General features: G+C 46.7%; 1 protein-coding gene across 1 annotated transcript in view; it reads left to right on the top strand.

The window, feature by feature from the left end:
* Positions 1 to 17,399, top strand: part of LOC140288130 (CLIP-associating protein 1-like) — a 38,311-nt gene extending 20,912 nt beyond the window's left edge. The window contains exons 31-41 of the mRNA XM_072379167.1: positions 4,096 to 4,245; positions 4,396 to 4,502; positions 5,200 to 5,325; positions 5,590 to 5,737; positions 6,934 to 7,180; positions 7,646 to 7,702; positions 8,576 to 8,766; positions 9,474 to 9,602; positions 13,813 to 14,019; positions 14,421 to 14,537; positions 15,303 to 17,399. Coding sequence (XP_072235268.1) covers positions 4,096 to 4,245; positions 4,396 to 4,502; positions 5,200 to 5,325; positions 5,590 to 5,737; positions 6,934 to 7,180; positions 7,646 to 7,702; positions 8,576 to 8,766; positions 9,474 to 9,602; positions 13,813 to 14,019; positions 14,421 to 14,537; positions 15,303 to 15,389 — 1,566 coding nt within the window. The 3' untranslated portion in view covers positions 15,390 to 17,399. The remainder of the gene's footprint in view (positions 1 to 4,095; positions 4,246 to 4,395; positions 4,503 to 5,199; positions 5,326 to 5,589; positions 5,738 to 6,933; positions 7,181 to 7,645; positions 7,703 to 8,575; positions 8,767 to 9,473; positions 9,603 to 13,812; positions 14,020 to 14,420; positions 14,538 to 15,302) is intronic.
* The last annotated feature ends 242 nt before the right edge of the window (positions 17,400 to 17,641 follow it).

Genomic DNA, 17,641 nt, shown 5'->3' with positions numbered 1-17,641 from the left:
CACAGTGCAAACTCAACCGCACCAATATTGGGTTGTTCATTACAGACGGTGACATGATACAAACTCAAAGGTGGCCTTCTGGCCCCCTTTTCTTAGAGGTGTGTGTCATTCTTTAGCTGTTTGATCGGAGGGATCTGAAAACATGAATGAGTCAAACACAAGTTGTTTTAATCCACTTATTTAGAGAATGTTAGAAAGTTGATCATCCTGTTTGACAGATACGTAGAGATTTTACTTGGCAGCCAGTGTAACGTTCTCCACCCCGTTTCTTCAGTTCACCTCTTCAGCCCGTAGTGTTTGTCGAGCAGTAGTTGTAAACTCAGATAATAGGCGCTCTGTGTGTGGATGGCCTTGGGTCATCAGCCCATTATCTCTCCCATGTCTGATGCACGTAACACGCTCTCGTTCTGTGCCCTACTGTTTGTTTTTCCACTGCTGTTCTTCCAAATGAAGTCCTTACCCAGTACCAGGCAAGCTAGAATAAATCTGTTTAAGCAGAGTAGACTTCTCTGCTGCTAAAAGCCATTCCTGTAAATAAAGCCCCTTTCTGTTGGCATGAACCGACTTATTTGGCTCTGTATTGCATCCTAATGTGAAAGTGGACAACCTGTGTCATGCTGTAATGCCCATTCTGCCTTGCACCTGTGCCCCAGACCCTTCATAACTGGGTGAGCGAGGAGCTCGCTGGCAGGTCCAGCACTGCAGCCTTACTGTCCACTGAGGGCAACCAGGAAGAAAGGTGTAAGCAGGTAGAGCCCGCTCTGATAGCACATCACAACTCAACAAGCACGCAATGCCCGCCTGCTCAGTGCCTAACCACAAACCTTCCAGACTGTGAAAGTTGAATCTAGCCTCTCTCACTCACTGTGTGAGCTCTACCTTTGTGGCTGTAATAACCTAAAAGTCAGTCAGTCACTCTGTGCCTTGCAAATGTATCACATAGATCAAAGTGATGTTCCACTTTGGTATTTCTCTAAATTACAGAAAGCCGTCTGATGTGGGTGAATTTTTATGGATTTGTATTTTTTCTTTGCCCACTCATAGGAATGCTGTCTTGTTCAAACTGTGTGCCTAACACGTTTTGTCTTTTTGACTCACATTAACAGTCTGTCGTTCACTTGCACACCTGCATGTTGTTAACATTTTAACTTTCTCTACAAGATGAGTTTTTAGAAGAATTTTTCAACTACTTCTTGACTGTAGTAGTCCCGACCCAGGGTCCCGACCCAGGGTCCCGATCAAGGGTCCCGACCAAGAGTCCCGATCCAGGGTCCCGACCAAGAGTCCCGATCCAGGGTCCCGACCCAGAGTCCCTATCCAGGGTCCCGATCAAGGGTCCCAACCTAGAGTCCCGATCAAGTGTCCCGATCTAGAGTCCCAATCCAGGGTCCCGACCAAGGGTCCCGATCTAGAGTCCCGATCCAGGGTCCCGACCAAGAGTCCCGATCCAGGGTCCCGACCAAGAGTCCCGATCCAGGGTCCCGACCCAGAGTCCCTATCCAGGGTCCCGATCAAGGGTCCCAACCTAGAGTCCCGATCAAGTGTCCCGATCTAGAGTCCCAATCCAGGGTCCCGACCAAGGGTCCCGATCTAGAGTCCCGATCCAGGGTCCCGACCAAGAGTCCCGATCCAGGGTCCCGACCAAGAGTCCCGATCCAGGGTCCCGACCCAGAGTCCCTATCCAGGGTCCCGATCAAGGGTCCCAACCTAGAGTCCCGATCAAGTGTCCCGATCTAGAGTCCCAATCCAGGGTCCCGACCAAGGGTCCCGACCAAGAGTCCCGATCCAGGGTCCCGACCAAGAGTCCCGATCCAGGGTCTTAACCCAGAGTCCCGATCAAGGGTCACGATCCAGGGTACCGATCAAGGGTCCCAATCCAGGGTACCGATCAAGGGTCCCGATCTAGAGTCCCGATCCAGGGTCCCGACCAAGAGTCCCGATCCAGGGTCTTAACCCAGAGTCCCGATCAAGGGTCACGATCCAGGGTACCGATCAAGGGTCCCGATCCAGGGTCCCGATCCAGGGTACCGATCCAGGGTCCCGATCCAGGGTCCCGATCCAGGGTCCCGACCCAGAGTCCATATCCAGGGTCCCGATCCAGGGTCTTAACCCAGATTCCCGACCCAGGGTCCCGACCCAGGGTCCCGACCCAGGGTCCCAACATTCCTGTAATCTTTAAAGTGTCCTGATCAACAGTTCTGCAGCTTTCTGAAGGTCTTTCAGAGTTTTTCTTTGGACATTTTCTGCTTTTTCCCTCATCTTCAGTCCTTGTTCCTGAGCATTTTCAGAGGAATGTGTTTTTTCTTTGTTCAGCCACTTAACTCTGACCTTTGAACCCTTCAGGCAGAAAAAAGGCTCCTAACTCAAGGGATGAACCAGTGTTGTGTCGACACAGAACAGACAACTTAGCAAAGAAGCCATTTTAAACTGGATCTTTAGGCACTTTGTTACCAGCAGCCTGTCACAAAGACACATCATTTGTTCCCATTTCTTTAGCTGCATCTATGAAAAACAGCAAAGAAAACACAGTTTGACAGACAGAAAATAGGATTTCTGCAGCAACAAGGTGATTCCCAAAGAGCTATTAGCTGAAAACTTGGCATATCTCAGCATGGTGTGCAGTGTGTCCTTAAAACATTTGAGGAAACTGGACAAGTGGAGGACAAAAGAAGAAGTGTCAGGCCTAAAAAACTATCTACAGCAGATGAACAGGATCTGAAAGTGATGTCCTTAAGAAAGAGGAAAAAATCCAGCTGTGACCTGACAGGACCTGAGAGATGCATCTGGACCTTCAGCTGATCCATCTACTGTTGGCCCAAGCCTCATCAGAAATGGGCTCCATGGAAGGGTGGCTGTCAAGAAGCCGTTCTTAAGGAAGGGAAACAGGGAGAAAAGGCTGAGCTGTGCCAAATGACACAAGAAGTGGACTGAAAATCTGTGGCAACAGGTCTTATGGAGGGATGAATCCTCCCCAGAGCCCGGACCTCAACATTATTGAAGCAGTGTGGGATCATCTGACAGAGAACGGAACAAAAGGCAGCCCACATCCAAAGAAGAGCTTTGGGATGTCCTTCAAGAAGCCTGGAGAACTATTCCTGAAGACTCCTTATAGAAATGACAGGAAGCTTGTCTCAGAGGGTTCAGGCTGTGTTGGAGAATAAAGGAGCTCAGACCAGAGATTCACTTTAAAGCTGCTGAGAACTGATAAAAAACTCTGTTTCTGCCTCAGATTCTGGGTTTAGATTCATGTTTCACATGTTTCAGTGAATCACTGCAGCTGCTTCCTGTTTTACTGGCAGCATATAAAAATCGAGGGGTGGCTGAAGACAGATCACCAGGATCCAGAAGTTATTTAATCAGTGTGTTCAGTGCTACAGCAGAAGTGCTTTATTAACAGTTATTCTAACTGAAATATTGCACTTTTCTGTTACTTCTGGCATTAAGAGAGCTCTGCTGGCTACCTCAGACCATATTCTTGCCAAATGAACACAGATAGGGAAAACAACATAGTATTAAAGAAACCTACACTTTTTCCATAGTCACAGCTGTATGTGGCTGTTAAAACCAAGAAAAAGTGTTTGAGTGTTATCTAGTCAGTATTACTATGTACAAATAAAGACTTCACCATCTTCCCAACTGCTTTAGTTTGTGTTTTGATAGATTAGTGCTCATGAAGCATTACGTGGGTCCCGTTAAGCTCCTCCCCCTGTTGTTCTGCAGCAGTGATAAACTCTTGCTTCCTGCGGGCTCCTTTAACTTTATCTTTACTCACTTGCATGTTGCAACATTGATATCGCAACAAAGTCCTTGAAGGGTTTTGCTTTCCCTTTTTTTCCCACTGGATGCAGTTATGAACACTCACTATATTATCTAGTTTAATTTTACAGGCTACTGTGTGTTGGTTTCCATGGTTTCAATATTGCAAAGACTTTTATTGGCAGTGGTTTTAATGATACTGTATGTTTATATCCATATATATGTATAAAAATGTCAGTGTCACTCTGGTGAAAAGCCTGTCTGAAACCAAGCAAACCATCAGTCCTGTCTGCTCCACGGTGGGCCCTTTCCTAACCTGTTGTGCTACACTGCCTGCAGGCAGCCCAGGTCGTGCTCATCTCCTTGTTTGAACTCAACACCCCAGAGTTTACAATGCTGTTGGGAGCCCTGCCCAAAACATTCCAGGATGGAGCCACAAAACTGCTTCACAATCACCTGAAGAACTCGAGCAATACCAGCAGCAACGTGGTAGGTCCAATGTAGCATTTGCTGTCATTTTAACGGAAACCTGCCTGGATGGAGGTTCTTTACTCATCCACAAATGATGATGGTGGTCCTAATAGACCATCCTCGATCGGAATAACCAGCAGATACTTGGGTTTCATTTCCTTTTTTCAGGGGTCTCCAAGTAACACCATTGGCCGCACGCCGTCACGACACACCCCCAGCAGAACCAGTCCCCTCACCTCACCAACGAACTGTTCCCACGGAGGCCTGTCTCCAAGGTAGCTACCCACCTGCTCAGGTTACTGCCTGCTGCCACCACACCTCCCACCTTCATGCATGCTGTGAACAATGCTGCTGCCGCCGTGTGTTGTGGAACTAACACAGGTGGTTTAATCTGAGTGAGCTGCTCTGAGAGATGACAGGAAGAGGTTTCATATCACTGTGCTGTCAGTAAAGTCATGCAGTTTCTGTTCAAAGTTCAGATGGATCTTACAGAAACTGAGAAATGTCTTCCACGCTCTGTTTCTGTGGAACATTGGCCCACTCCAGCGGTCGTACGCAGGCTGCTGTATTAGATGAAAACCGTGCAGGACTGATGGATTTGTACCTGCTCCTGTGCTTGTGTGATTCACCTCTGAGGCTGAGCAGCTCATTCAGCCTATTTTTCTGCCAGCAGAAACCCACAAACACTGAGGACCAGGTTCTGTTGCTCCGATCGGGGCTCACTCAGAATGGGGAGAACCTGGATTCTGTTAGCTTTGTGGGATTCTGCTGCTCTCCTATACTAACTCTCTCCTTTAACCTCAAAGCTCAGACTAGTTTCTCTTTGTCTTTTCTCTTCCAACACACTTGTATTTCCCTCTTTCTCCTTCCCTCTCGTCTCACCGTCTGCCCGTGTTGTCGTTTTCCATCCTCTTCCCCACTTTCTTACCTTTGTCTGTCCATCCTTACATTGTGGCCACGCTGTGGCAACAGTCGGTTATGGGGATGGGGGGTCGACGGACTGTCTAAGCACCCCCCTGCCCCTCCTACACCCCCTCCGTCTCACTCCACCCCAGCTGCCCCATCCCTCAGGGTCCTGCGCAGAGCATATTCCCCCAGGTAATGAGGCGGGCTGAGACACACAGGAGGCCAGGATTTGTTCTTTTAACTGTTCATTTCTTGGTGAATCAAATGGAAACATCATTCAGCGGTGCCTCTGTGTTTTGAGTAGACTCCATGATCAGCCACAGCTAAGCTTTATGTTCGTTCCTGACCTCTCGCATGTGCAGAACTAAAGCGCATGCAAATCAGTGGTTTAGTGTCTGCTTCAGGTCCTCGTTGCTTATCCTTTTTGTTTTTCTGCCGTGTTTGTGCCTCTGGCAGCATGATGGAGTACGACACTGAGAACATGAACTCAGAGGAGATCTACAGCTCCCTCCGCGGTGTCACCGAGGCCATTCAGAGCTTCAGCTACCGGAGCCAGGAGGACCTGAACGAGCCAGTCAAGCGAGAGGGCAAGAGGGATGATGCAGTGAGTCTCCAGCCTGAAGCTGCAGCTTCTGACTGAACTGATGTTTCTTCTCTTCCAGAGGACAAAGCATTTATTTATCTTTAGTTTATATTTTCATGCAGAGCTCAGGTGCTCACATGATCTGGTGCCCTGCCAGCAGGTGGTGCCTGCATGCAGGAGAGGGCTCAGCCCTCCCAAACATGCATCTTTCCCAACCAATCAGAGGTAAAAAGTGAGTTAAATCGATTTGAAACATGGCACAGCAACAACCAGCACTGTTTTTAGCTTCTGAGTGGATGGTCAGACCGCAGTCTTCCTCCGGGGTGTGCCGTCCCTTCATCCCACTGAAACACCTACTCTAACTCACGCATGTTGTTCCACTAAACGTTGCTCTTCCCTGTTAAACCTTTCAGTTTTAGTCTATTACAACTTTTTTTAAATGTAATTTTTTTGTTTTGTGATGAAGAGGGTCATTTCTCAGTTGCCTTTTTCCGGTTTAAAGCTGGCGACCTTTGACCCAGTGCACTGCTTTCAAAGCACTATATGCCACAATGGCTCCCTGTTATCTCCAACAGCCCCCCCTAATATACCAGGTTACATCTGGCCTGCCACAGGGTCAATGGAAACTCTCCTGGAGGAACGTTTCTGAACTTTATGAAGGATTTGTGTGAGTGTCCCATCAGGCTGTGACTGACATGGGTTTTAAACCTGGAAAAACAAGAGAAGCTGAGCTGATGCTATCCAAAGCCTTGCTAATAATCAGGGGAAGGCTAAAGCAGGGGAGGGCTTTTTTGGCACGCCACTGCAGGCTGCTGGTGGTGCTCAGCTGCAGGCCGTCTGTACAAAGCACAGAAAACATCATGAGAATGACACAGCTGAAGGACTTTACTGGGGGCCCAGGGTCCAATACACCCACCAAGTCTGAAGTAGATCAGACAAGTGGTTGTTGACAAAGAGCTCGAGGAGCTAAATGTTCTGATGTTTCTGCATTCAGCAGCATTCAGCAGCAACAAATGAGGCTATAACATCACAGCTAACAATGAGCTGCATGGAAGGAAGCCAGCAGTCAGGCTCTGTCAGAGGGGACAGGGTAGAGGTCGAGTGCAGGCACAGAGGGTCAGTGCTGGGACAGGAGATGCTCTGCATGAGAAACAATGTGTCGGTGGAAGAGTTTTCCTCCTTTTCTCCCTAATCTCACACATGCTGCTGTCCCACAGGCGGGAAGAGAGGGAATAGCATCATCTCCTGGCTCTGATGCCCGTTTGGGCTTAGACACGGTGGAAGGGGGTCGCACTGCGTTGGACAACAAGACCTCACTGCTCAACACGCCATCGCCACGCTCCTTCTCTGGGCCACGGGGCCGCGAGTTCGCCCCGTACGGCTACGGAGAGAGCATCTGTACGTATGACAAGAGTGCGCTGAAAGAGGCCGTCTTCGACGATGATGTGGAGCAGTTCCGCGACTGTGAGTAGCTGCGAGAAAAGGTCTCTGCGACAGACACAAACAGGTTTAAAAAGTATGCTGCGGTAAAAGTGCAGTTTGCTTGGCCACCGTTCAGGTGCAGCGTGAGATTCAGTCTCACACACACACACACACACACACACACACACACACACACACACACACACACAGCATGTTCACACCTTCATGCAATGGGAGCTTGTCATGTCATTTAGACAACATAAAGAAACTAAATGTAGCTGAGTGACAGGCTGCTGTGGCCTTGAACTTGGTCTGTTGGTGGTCTTCATGTGAGTGGAAGGGTCCGCCAGACGTTGCCATTATTGTGATGTGTGATAGTCTGCAGCTCTTATTTGGTAACATACGAGTCAGTCTGTGTTTCAGTTGTTGTTGTCATCACATTCTTTTCCCCACACCCTCTGTCCCCCACCTCCACTTTCATCCCTCCTGCACCTCCCTCCTCTCCAGGCCGCCGTCAGGAAAGTGGTGAAAACAAGATGATGCTCCCCAAGGTCTTTGCTCCTGGTAAAGATGCTTTTCCCTGCCTGACAGAATGACTTCCTCACTGCGCTTTACTCCATTCACCCTTTGTCTGTCTTTGCATTTCTTACTCCGTTTCTCACCTCCGCTCATTATTGCTCCATGCTCCTCTAACCTCTGTTAGTGCAGTTTTACCCCCCCCAGCTGCAGCTTTCTTACTAATAAACTGATTATGTGACGTTGAACTGCCACCTTTAGTCCAGCATGACCTCTGTAGAAAGTAGACAACATCACATACAGGGATCACGTTGCACATCTGCCGCTGAAACATCTGCTTTAAATCGAAAATTGGCCTATAATTCTGAGTGTTTGGCACCTGGAACTATTTGATCAAACTGCTGCCTGTGCTTCTCTGATGCAGCACAGATTAGATGGAAGTCTGTGAGCAGACTATTCCAGCAGTTTGTTGCTGTAGCAGTGTGCTAAAGCAACACATTCACCTGCAGGGTGGACCTGTTTTTAGCAGCACGCATCATCTCCTCAGCTCTGACCAACGATGACCACAGTGGGGGGTGGTAGAGTGATGAGTGTGCACCACAGGTGGTGAGGGACATTCTGTTAGCAGCCTAACCCTAATGTGTGCCTCTGTCCCTGTTCTCTGTGCCACTTGCACATATTTGAACTATTTTGTGTGAGCTCATTACATAAAACTCAGAACTTAGCACTTTTACAGGCGCTGCAGATGTTCACAGAGCAGTCAGAGCTCTTTCTGCCCCTCTTAGTACGTCATGGTACATCAGTTCATCAGGGAAACACACACAGAGAGATAGTTGAGAAGCTTTTCCTATGGCCAGCTGATTCATCTGCAGCTTTTCCTGATGGCTTACTTTTGTTTGACTCATCCCTTTTGTCCCTCAGTCGGTCAGGACCACTCAGACCTGGTGGCTGATCTGCTGAAAGAACTGTCCAATCACAACGAGCGTTCTGAGGAGCGGAAAGCCGCCCTGGTGGAGTTGCTCAAAATCACACGAGAAGACAGCATGGCTGTGTGGGACGAACACTTCAAAACCATCCTGCTCCTGCTGCTGGAGACTCTCGGGGATAAAGATGTAGGTTACCTGAGGGTTATCATGTGTGGTGGGCCCAGCTGGAATGAAGCAGCAGACTGTGTGACCATTCTTTGCTATTGTTAAGTGAAATTGATCTAACCGCTCTCTCCTGTGCAGCTGGCAGTAGAACTAACAGGGCCCTGAAGATGACTCTATTGAATCAGGGGAGTTAGTTTCACTCTGACTGGCTCTGAGACTTGGATGATTCCCACTTTAGGTTGTTATGAGGCAGTTTCAGAGCTCCTCGTGAGTTTTAAGTTAAAACTGTAAGAGCTTCGTTCAGCAGGCGGATAATAACTCAGTACGTTGTACAGTTTTCAGGCCTCTGGCCTTAACTGCAGCATCTGATTTCTGTATTCCTCATACTTGCTTGTTCCAACAACCTGAAAATAACACTTTAAACGCTGCGACGCTTTCACTGCGAGCGCCGAGCCTAAAGAGGAAGCATCAGATCCAGTTTGTAGTTTCATCTGTGGGAGCGTAACCATGACAACGATGAGGATGGATGACAGACAGCTGCTGTCATCTTCAAATTATGGTTTCATATTACATAAAGTATTCTTTAAGTTTTTCATTTTGCAGTCGAAAAGTGTTAAAATTCCTTTTTTCATGATCTGATTTTTCATTTGGGTTTTGCAAACCAGTGGGTTTTAATTTGAACGAACAAGTGATTTGTTTCCACTGCTCATTCTGCTGTCTCCAAGCAGCACTCCATCCGAGCCTTGGCTCTGCGGGTCCTGAAGGAGATCCTGAGGAATCAGCCGGCCCGCTTCAAGAACTATGCAGAGCTGACCATCATGAAGACGCTGGAGGCCCACAAAGACTCCCACAAGGAGGTACACGCCCCCCCCTCAAAATACTCAGCTGCACTTTAGAGCAGGTGCTGGTGCTGGTGCAGGTACTGGTGCTCAGAATCAGCCTGAGGTGAAAAGAAGCGCTGAACACAAATGAATCGGTTAAGGAAACCCAGCTGAGGTGAAAAGAAGCGCTGAACACAAATGAATCGGTTAAAGAAACCCAGCTGAGGTGAAAAGAAGCGCTGAACACAAATGAGTCGGTTAAGGAAACCCAGCTGAGGTGAAAAGAAGCGCTGAACACAAATGAATCGGTTAAGGAAACCCAGCTGAGGTGAAAAGAAGCGCTGAACACAAATGAATCGGTTAAGGAAACCCAGCTGAGGTGAAAAGAAGCGCTGAACACAAATGAATCGGTTAAGGAAACCCAGCTGAGGTGAAAAGAAGCGCTGAACACAAATGAATCGGTTAAGGAAACCCAGCTGAGGTGAAAAGAAGCGCTGAACACAAATGAATCGGTTAAGGAAACCCAGCTGAGGTGAAAAGAAGCGCTGAACACAAATGAATCGGTTAAGGAAACCCAGCTGAGGTGAAAAGAAGCGCTGAACACAAATGAATCGGTTAAGGAAACCCAGCTGAGGTGAAAAGAAGCGCTGAACACAAATGAATCGGTTAAAGAAACCCAGCTGAGGTGAAAAGAAGCGCTGAACACAAATGAATCGGTTAAGGAAACCCAGCTGAGGTGAAAAGAAGCGCTGAACACAAATGAATCGGTTAAGGAAACCCAGCTGAGGTGAAAAGAAGCGCTGAACACAAATGAATCGGTTAAAGAAACCCAGCTGAGGTGAAAAGAAGCGCTGAACACAAATGAATCGGTTAAGGAAACCCAGCTGAGGTGAAAAGAAGCGCTGAACACAAATGAATCGGTTAAGGAAACCCAGCTGAGGTGAAAAGAAGCACTGAACATAAATGAATCTGTTAAGGAAACCCAGCTGAGGTGAAAAGAAGCACTGAACATAAATGAATCTGTTAAGGAAACCCAGCTGAGGTGAAAAGAAGCGCTGAACACAAATGAATCGGTTAAGGAAACCCAGCTGAGGTGAAAAGAAGCGCTGAACACAAATGAATCGGTTAAGGAAACCCAGCTGAGGTGAAAAGAAGCACTGAACATAAATGAATCTGTTAAGGAAACCCAGCTGAGGTGAAAAGAAGCGCTGAACACAAATGAATCGGTTAAAGAAACCCAGCTGAGGTGAAAAGAAGCGCTGAACACAAATGAATCGGTTAAGGAAACCCAGCTGAGGTGAAAAGAAGCGCTGAACACAAATGAATCGGTTAAGGAAACCCAGCTGAGGTGAAAAGAAGCACTGAACATAAATGAATCTGTTAAGGAAACCCAGCTGAGGTGAAAAGAAGCGCTGAACACAAATGAATCGGTTAAGGAAACCCAGCTGAGGTGAAAAGAAGCGCTGAACACAAATGAATCGGTTAAGGAAACCCAGCTGAGGTGAAAAGAAGCGCTGAACACAAATGAATCGGTTAAAGAAACCCAGCTGAGGTGAAAAGAAGCGCTGAACACAAATGAATCGGTTAAGGAAACCCAGCTGAGGTGAAAAGAAGCGCTGAACACAAATGAATCGGTTAAGGAAACCCAGCTGAGGTGAAAAGAAGCACTGAACATAAATGAATCTGTTAAGGAAACCCAGCTGAGGTGAAAAGAAGCACTGAACATAAATGAATCTGTTAAGGAAACCCAGCTGAGGTGAAAAGAAGCGCTGAACACAAATGAATCGGTTAAGGAAACCCAGCTGAGGTGAAAAGAAGCGCTGAACACAAATGAATCGGTTAAGGAAACCCAGCTGAGGTGAAAAGAAGCACTGAACATAAATGAATCTGTTAAGGAAACCCAGCTGAGGTGAAAAGAAGCGCTGAACATAAATGAATCTGTTAAGGAAACCCAGCTGAGGTGAAAAGAAGCGCTGAACACAAATGAATCGGTTAAGGAAACCCAGCTGAGGTGAAAAGAAGCGCTGAACACAAATGAATCGGTTAAGGAAACCCAGCTGAGGTGAAAAGAAGCGCTGAACACAAATGAATCGGTTAAAGAAACCCAGCTGAGGTGAAAAGAAGCGCTGAACACAAATGAATCGGTTAAGGAAACCCAGCTGAGGTGAAAAGAAGCGCTGAACACAAATGAATCGGTTAAGGAAACCCAGCTGAGGTGAAAAGAAGCGCTGAACACAAATGAATCGGTTAAGGAAACCCAGCTGAGGTGAAAAGAAGCACTGAACATAAATGAATCTGTTAAGGAAACCCAGCTGAGGTGAAAAGAAGCACTGAACATAAATGAATCTGTTAAGGAAACCCAGCTGAGGTGAAAAGAAGCGCTGAACACAAATGAATCGGTTAAGGAAACCCAGCTGAGGTGAAAAGAAGCGCTGAACACAAATGAATCGGTTAAGGAAACCCAGCTGAGGTGAAAAGAAGCACTGAACATAAATGAATCTGTTAAGGAAACCCAGCTGAGGTGAAAAGAAGCGCTGAACATAAATGAATCTGTTAAGGAAACCCAGCTGAGGTGAAAAGAAGCGCTGAACACAAATGAATCGGTTAAGGAAACCCAGCTGAGGTGAAAAGAAGCGCTGAACACAAATGAATCGGTTAAGGAAACCCAGCTGAGGTGAAAAGAAGCGCTGAACACAAATGAATCGGTTAAAGAAACCCAGCTGAGGTGAAAAGAAGCGCTGAACACAAATGAATCGGTTAAGGAAACCCAGCTGAGGTGAAAAGAAGCGCTGAACACAAATGAATCGGTTAAGGAAACCCAGCTGAGGTGAAAAGAAGCACTGAACATAAATGAATCTGTTAAGGAAACCCAGCTGAGGTGAAAAGAAGCACTGAACATAAATGAATCTGTTAAGGAAACCCAGCTGAGGTGAAAAGAAGCGCTGAACACAAATGAATCGGTTAAGGAAACCCAGCTGAGGTGAAAAGAAGCGCTGAACACAAATGAATCGGTTAAGGAAACCCAGCTGAGGTGAAAAGAAGCACTGAACATAAATGAATCTGTTAAGGAAACCCAGCTGAGGTGAAAAGAAGCGCTGAACACAAATGAATCGGTTAAGGAAACCCAGCTGAGGTGAAAAGAAGCACTGAACATAAATGAATCTGTTAAGGAAACCCAGCTGAGGTGAAAAGAAGCGCTGAACACAAATGAATCGGTTAAGGAAACCCAGCTGAGGTGAAAAGAAGCGCTGAACACAAATGAATCGGTTAAGGAAACCCAGCTGAGGTGAAAAGAAGCGCTGAACACAAATGAATCGGTTAAAGAAACCCAGCTGAGGTGAAAAGAAGCGCTGAACACAAATGAATCGGTTAAGGAAACCCAGCTGAGGTGAAAAGAAGCGCTGAACACAAATGAATCGGTTAAGGAAACCCAGCTGAGGTGAAAAGAAGCACTGAACATAAATGAATCTGTTAAGGAAACCCAGCTGAGGTGAAAAGAAGCACTGAACATAAATGAATCTGTTAAGGAAACCCAGCTGAGGTGAAAAGAAGCGCTGAACACAAATGAATCGGTTAAGGAAACCCAGCTGAGGTGAAAAGAAGCACTGAACACAAATGAATCGGTTAAGGAAACCCAGCTGAGGTGAAAAGAAGCGCTGAACACAAATGAATCGGTTAAGGAAACCCAGCTGAGGTGAAAAGAAGCGCTGAACACAAATGAATCGGTTAAGGAAGCACACCCTTATTGCTTGTTACCTTCATCCTTAACACCCCAGCTGGGTTATTAATCTGAGAAAAACAATAGTAACTCCAACCTTTGGTCCTTGACGCAGGGTGTGCAGCCAAGTTCAGAGAAAGATAAATAAAGATCACATGCTGATAACGAATTGAACAGAAAAACAGTAAATCTCAGAGGAAATTTCCAGCTGAGTTTTGCAGAAAGAAGCATTCACAGACTCTTAGATCTGTTCTCCTGCAGCTGGATTAGCCTTTCAGTGTGCGCACCTTTTTAAGATGAGGCTTTCTTTCTTTCTCAATCATCCTGTGTTTTTTCCAGCCCAGGAATGACTTTAGACTTTCAGAATATTAGCCTCTGAGGATGGTTGTAGAAGGGAACCTCTAAAATGTAAGAGGTCCGTTTGTCAGTCTCAGTTAGGCAGCGGTTTGGTGCTTTACAAGACAGAAAATTTGGTTGTTTTTTCCCCTCCACGCTGAGCTTTTGACTGAACATGTTCATGTGCTTTAGGTGGTGCGTGCAGCTGAGGAGGCAGCCTCCACCCTGGCTGGGTCCATCCACCCAGAGCAGTGCATCAAGGTTCTGTGTCCCATCGTGCAGACGGCCGATTACCCCATCAACTTAGCTGCAATCAAGATGCAAACCAAAGTCATTGAACGCATCGCCAAGGACTCTTTGCTTCAGCTGCTGCCTGACATCATCCCCGGACTGCTGCAGGTCTGAGTGCACAACAGGAAGCGGCTCTCAGCTCAGTGGAGGCCGGCTTTCATGCGTATTTACAGAGAGTTTCAGTAGATCTGATCAGTTTTACTTAGTTTACTTAGTGAATGTAAACAGTCAAAAACTAAATGGAAATGTTTCTCATAACTGGGGGGTCAGAACACGGGGGGGGGGGGCAGACGCAGCAGAAGCCTCCATGTCAGCTCCAAAAAGGCTTATTTGGACAATGGTCATATTTGGACAGTGGAGTTATTTGCCTTATTTGTCCCTGGAAATGTTTGCGTGTACTCTGCACTCTCTGCGACTCCTCCCACGTTCCTGCTGACCTCTCATGTGTGTGTATGCGTGTGCACGCGTGTGTGCACGTGGTGCCTGATGCTGTCTTGTCTTGGCTGCAGGGCTATGACAACACAGAGAGCAGCGTTCGCAAGGCCAGCGTGTTCTGTTTGGTGGCTATCTACTCTGTTATTGGCGAGGAGCTCAAACCCCACCTGGCACAGCTCACGGGCAGCAAGGTACGGAGCGCCACAGCGAGCCTTTGCATGAGCACGCACATGCGCACACTTGGTTACGGAAACTTCCTCGACAGATGCAGAGCTTTATCATCTTCCCATGTTGGTGTTTTTGAGCCGGATCCAACCAGCTGCCCAATAATAAAGCTTGGGGGGGGGTTGCCCCACTTTCACTACATCATGTGTCCTTGAGTTATGTAAGGGCTGAGGCCCGGGGTCAGGTCCACCCGACTGGAGGGACCCTCCCCTGATGCTCAGCTGGTGAGGAACTGAAAGGCTTCGATATGATCGATGCTATCTGAGCACAGAGCAGGAGGCTCACACTGAATCTTTTCCTCTCCTAAGCACCTATAGATTCCATTTGATAACACAAGTTTTAGAGTTTATATAGAAGAACATCCATCTTAATGTGCTTTATAAAGGCTCAGATATATATCAGGAGAAGTATCAAAGTGTTTAAAGCATGAACACAGGTTCCTCGTCACATGATTAAAAGCTCCTGTTTCCACCACATTTAGCAGATTCGACCAGCTTTTGTAATGTTTGTTGGGAATATTCCAGATGTTGACCACATCTCACGTTAGTATTGTTAGACCCACAGTGACTGATACTCGTGTGCTTTAACAGTAGGTTTAACGGTTCATTAACATGAATGCCTCAGGCCTAAAGTAATGTAAAAGTGTTTGAAGCGATGCTTTTTGTTGAGGTAACAGCTGCACCAAAGACAGATGTTCAGGAATGTGTCAATGACTGTGTTTCTGTTCACAGATGAAGTTACTGAACCTGTACATCAAGCGAGCCCAGACCACCAACAGTAACAGCAGCAGTTCCTCTGACGTCTCCTCTCACAGTTAATCTTTCCTTTGGAAACCCTGTTGGTGGATGACATTCAGGGATTTGGCGGATAAAGTGGAACCTCTTTCAGACTTTCTGAGTCGCCCCTCCTCATCATAACTCCAGTTCTGCTGTGCTTTTCTCCCTGTGTGGAGGGCCTCCTGTCGGCCTGTTTGTCCTGTAGCCACTTCCTCCTGCTCTCCTGCTCCAGAAGCTGTTGAATGTAACTGCTGTGTTGGGTTTATCCTGGAGGGGAGGGGGTCAACACATTTGGAGTTTGTCAGCTTCCACATCACCTTGTTTCCTTGTTTCACATGTTTGTTCATGCGTGATGCTTTGAGATGTTCACATCGGTGGAGGAAATGTTACCCTGCAGATCAGCCGCAGTTTGGGATGGGGTGTCATTTGGCTGGGCCAGTGATGGTCGTCCCTAACTTTAGGATTGAATCTTCTGTGGGACAATTAAGCAAATGTTGCAGGATAAAACAGAAAAATGTGACAGACAAAGGAAAGGGCTGAGTTTTTTTCATCAAGCTGTGTATTGATTGTAGTGTATGTGCTCATTTGTTATTAGAAGTGACTCACTTCATTGAATCCCTTCATCACCATTTAGCTAAAGGTAATCTTTCCCTCCAGATAATGGACAATCCTTCAAATTGTGTGCAGATTCTTCAGCTGGTCAAATTGCTGTTAAGCTTGTGAAAGATGGCTGAAGGTGTCTTAAAATTCACAGTCAGGACACATGATAAGTTGGGTTTTTTCCACACCACACCAGAACCTGGATGAGACTTTGTGTTGCATCTTCCCAGGCTGTAGTTCAGCCGGAGCATGCTTTGTGTCTGAAGAGGAAGTTCTTTGTAAATAAGTGCAGATGGGGGAGCCCGTCGATTGGAGGCTTTACCGGGCCTTCCCCACGTTCCTCACACCCATGTTCATAGACTGGGCCTGCCGGGAGCGAAGGAGAGGCCCGACACTGTCACTGTTGGCTCTGAGAAATGTGAATCTGCAGCGAACCGGACCCCAGCAGTGTTCCTACCTGCGATGATGCAAATCCAGTATTAGCCGTGTCCTCTGACCTCCATCACTTCTCCCTCACAACTCCACCGCTTCCGCACTCCCTGCTGATCCATCCATAGAGGTATTCTGTACATAAACTTTTTGACCACTGCTTGACAAGTTTTCCACGATGAAAAAAAGGTGAACAGGTTGACTATCTAACTTTTTGCACGTAGCAAATAGCTTGCATGTGACCAGCAGCACATGTCAACTCTGTCCAGGTTTTTGGCTCTAAAAGTGCACTTGTAACATCATCCGATTACTCGTCTCCGATTTACCGGTTCAGGAGAGGAGGCTGCCATATTAGCATCCCCATTGATATTTACAAGGTACAACGTGGAGCAAACTCTGCTGCTGAACCTTTTGTGTTTGTCGTATTTAATTTGTAGAAGTATGCAGGCAGGGAGCTCTGAAAAGCTTTAAAATGTTGGATTCTGATTGGTACATTTGCTCTATTGTAGGACAGAGTCATAGGTTTTTAAAATTGCTTGCTAACTTCTTGCAAATGAATAAGTATCTGATTTTATTTAGTGTTTTAGGTAACAGTGTTCTTGTTTTGGGAATCTACTGAGAATGGGCCAATTGTGGTTATTTAAGTAAATGAATGTATAGAACTGCCATGTTTTTGTTCTCTCATGTTTGGTACTGAAAAGGATTCTGCAGCTCTGCACCCTCTGCCTGACCTTCCTGTCATCCACGTATCTTATTTGTTTCTTTTCCCACTTTGCAGTGGGAGGCAGGTCTCACATCACATTGCTGGTCCCAACAGACACCACCTTGAGCTGTACACTTCTTTCCTTTTGTCTCATGCAATATTCAGACCTGTATTTATATATTTTATTTGATCTGATTTTATTTTATTTGGTTCTCATGATAAATTGTACAGAGGCTTTTTTTTCTTAACATCCACCAGTGATAGATTTGCAACAATGTAAAGAAACAGTTTGCTCTAGAAATAAACAGACTGAGAACTGACCTCACTGTTTTCCGCCTGTTTACTCCAGATTACACAACTGTTACTAATCCCAACTAAGAGTTTACCAAAGCTTGGATGCCTTTTTCTCCCCACTGTGGGTTGGACCTTTGCTTTCACAGGGGGTACCAGTCGCAGTTTGCCCGGTTGTCCTTCCATTTACGAGCTCATGCATCCAAGCGCTGAGGTGTGCTTAGCGGCTCCGTATAAACATTAACCTGAGCAGACTTTGAGATGACCTGCT

Source organism: Leuresthes tenuis, unplaced genomic scaffold (genome assembly GCF_036924035.1).
Source record: "Leuresthes tenuis unplaced genomic scaffold, fLeuTen1.0.hap1 SCAF_235, whole genome shotgun sequence".
Taxonomy (NCBI): domain Eukaryota; kingdom Metazoa; phylum Chordata; class Actinopteri; order Atheriniformes; family Atherinopsidae; genus Leuresthes; species Leuresthes tenuis.
The sequence above is the reverse complement of the archived record's forward strand: the minus strand, read 5'-3'. Positions and strand labels throughout refer to the sequence as shown.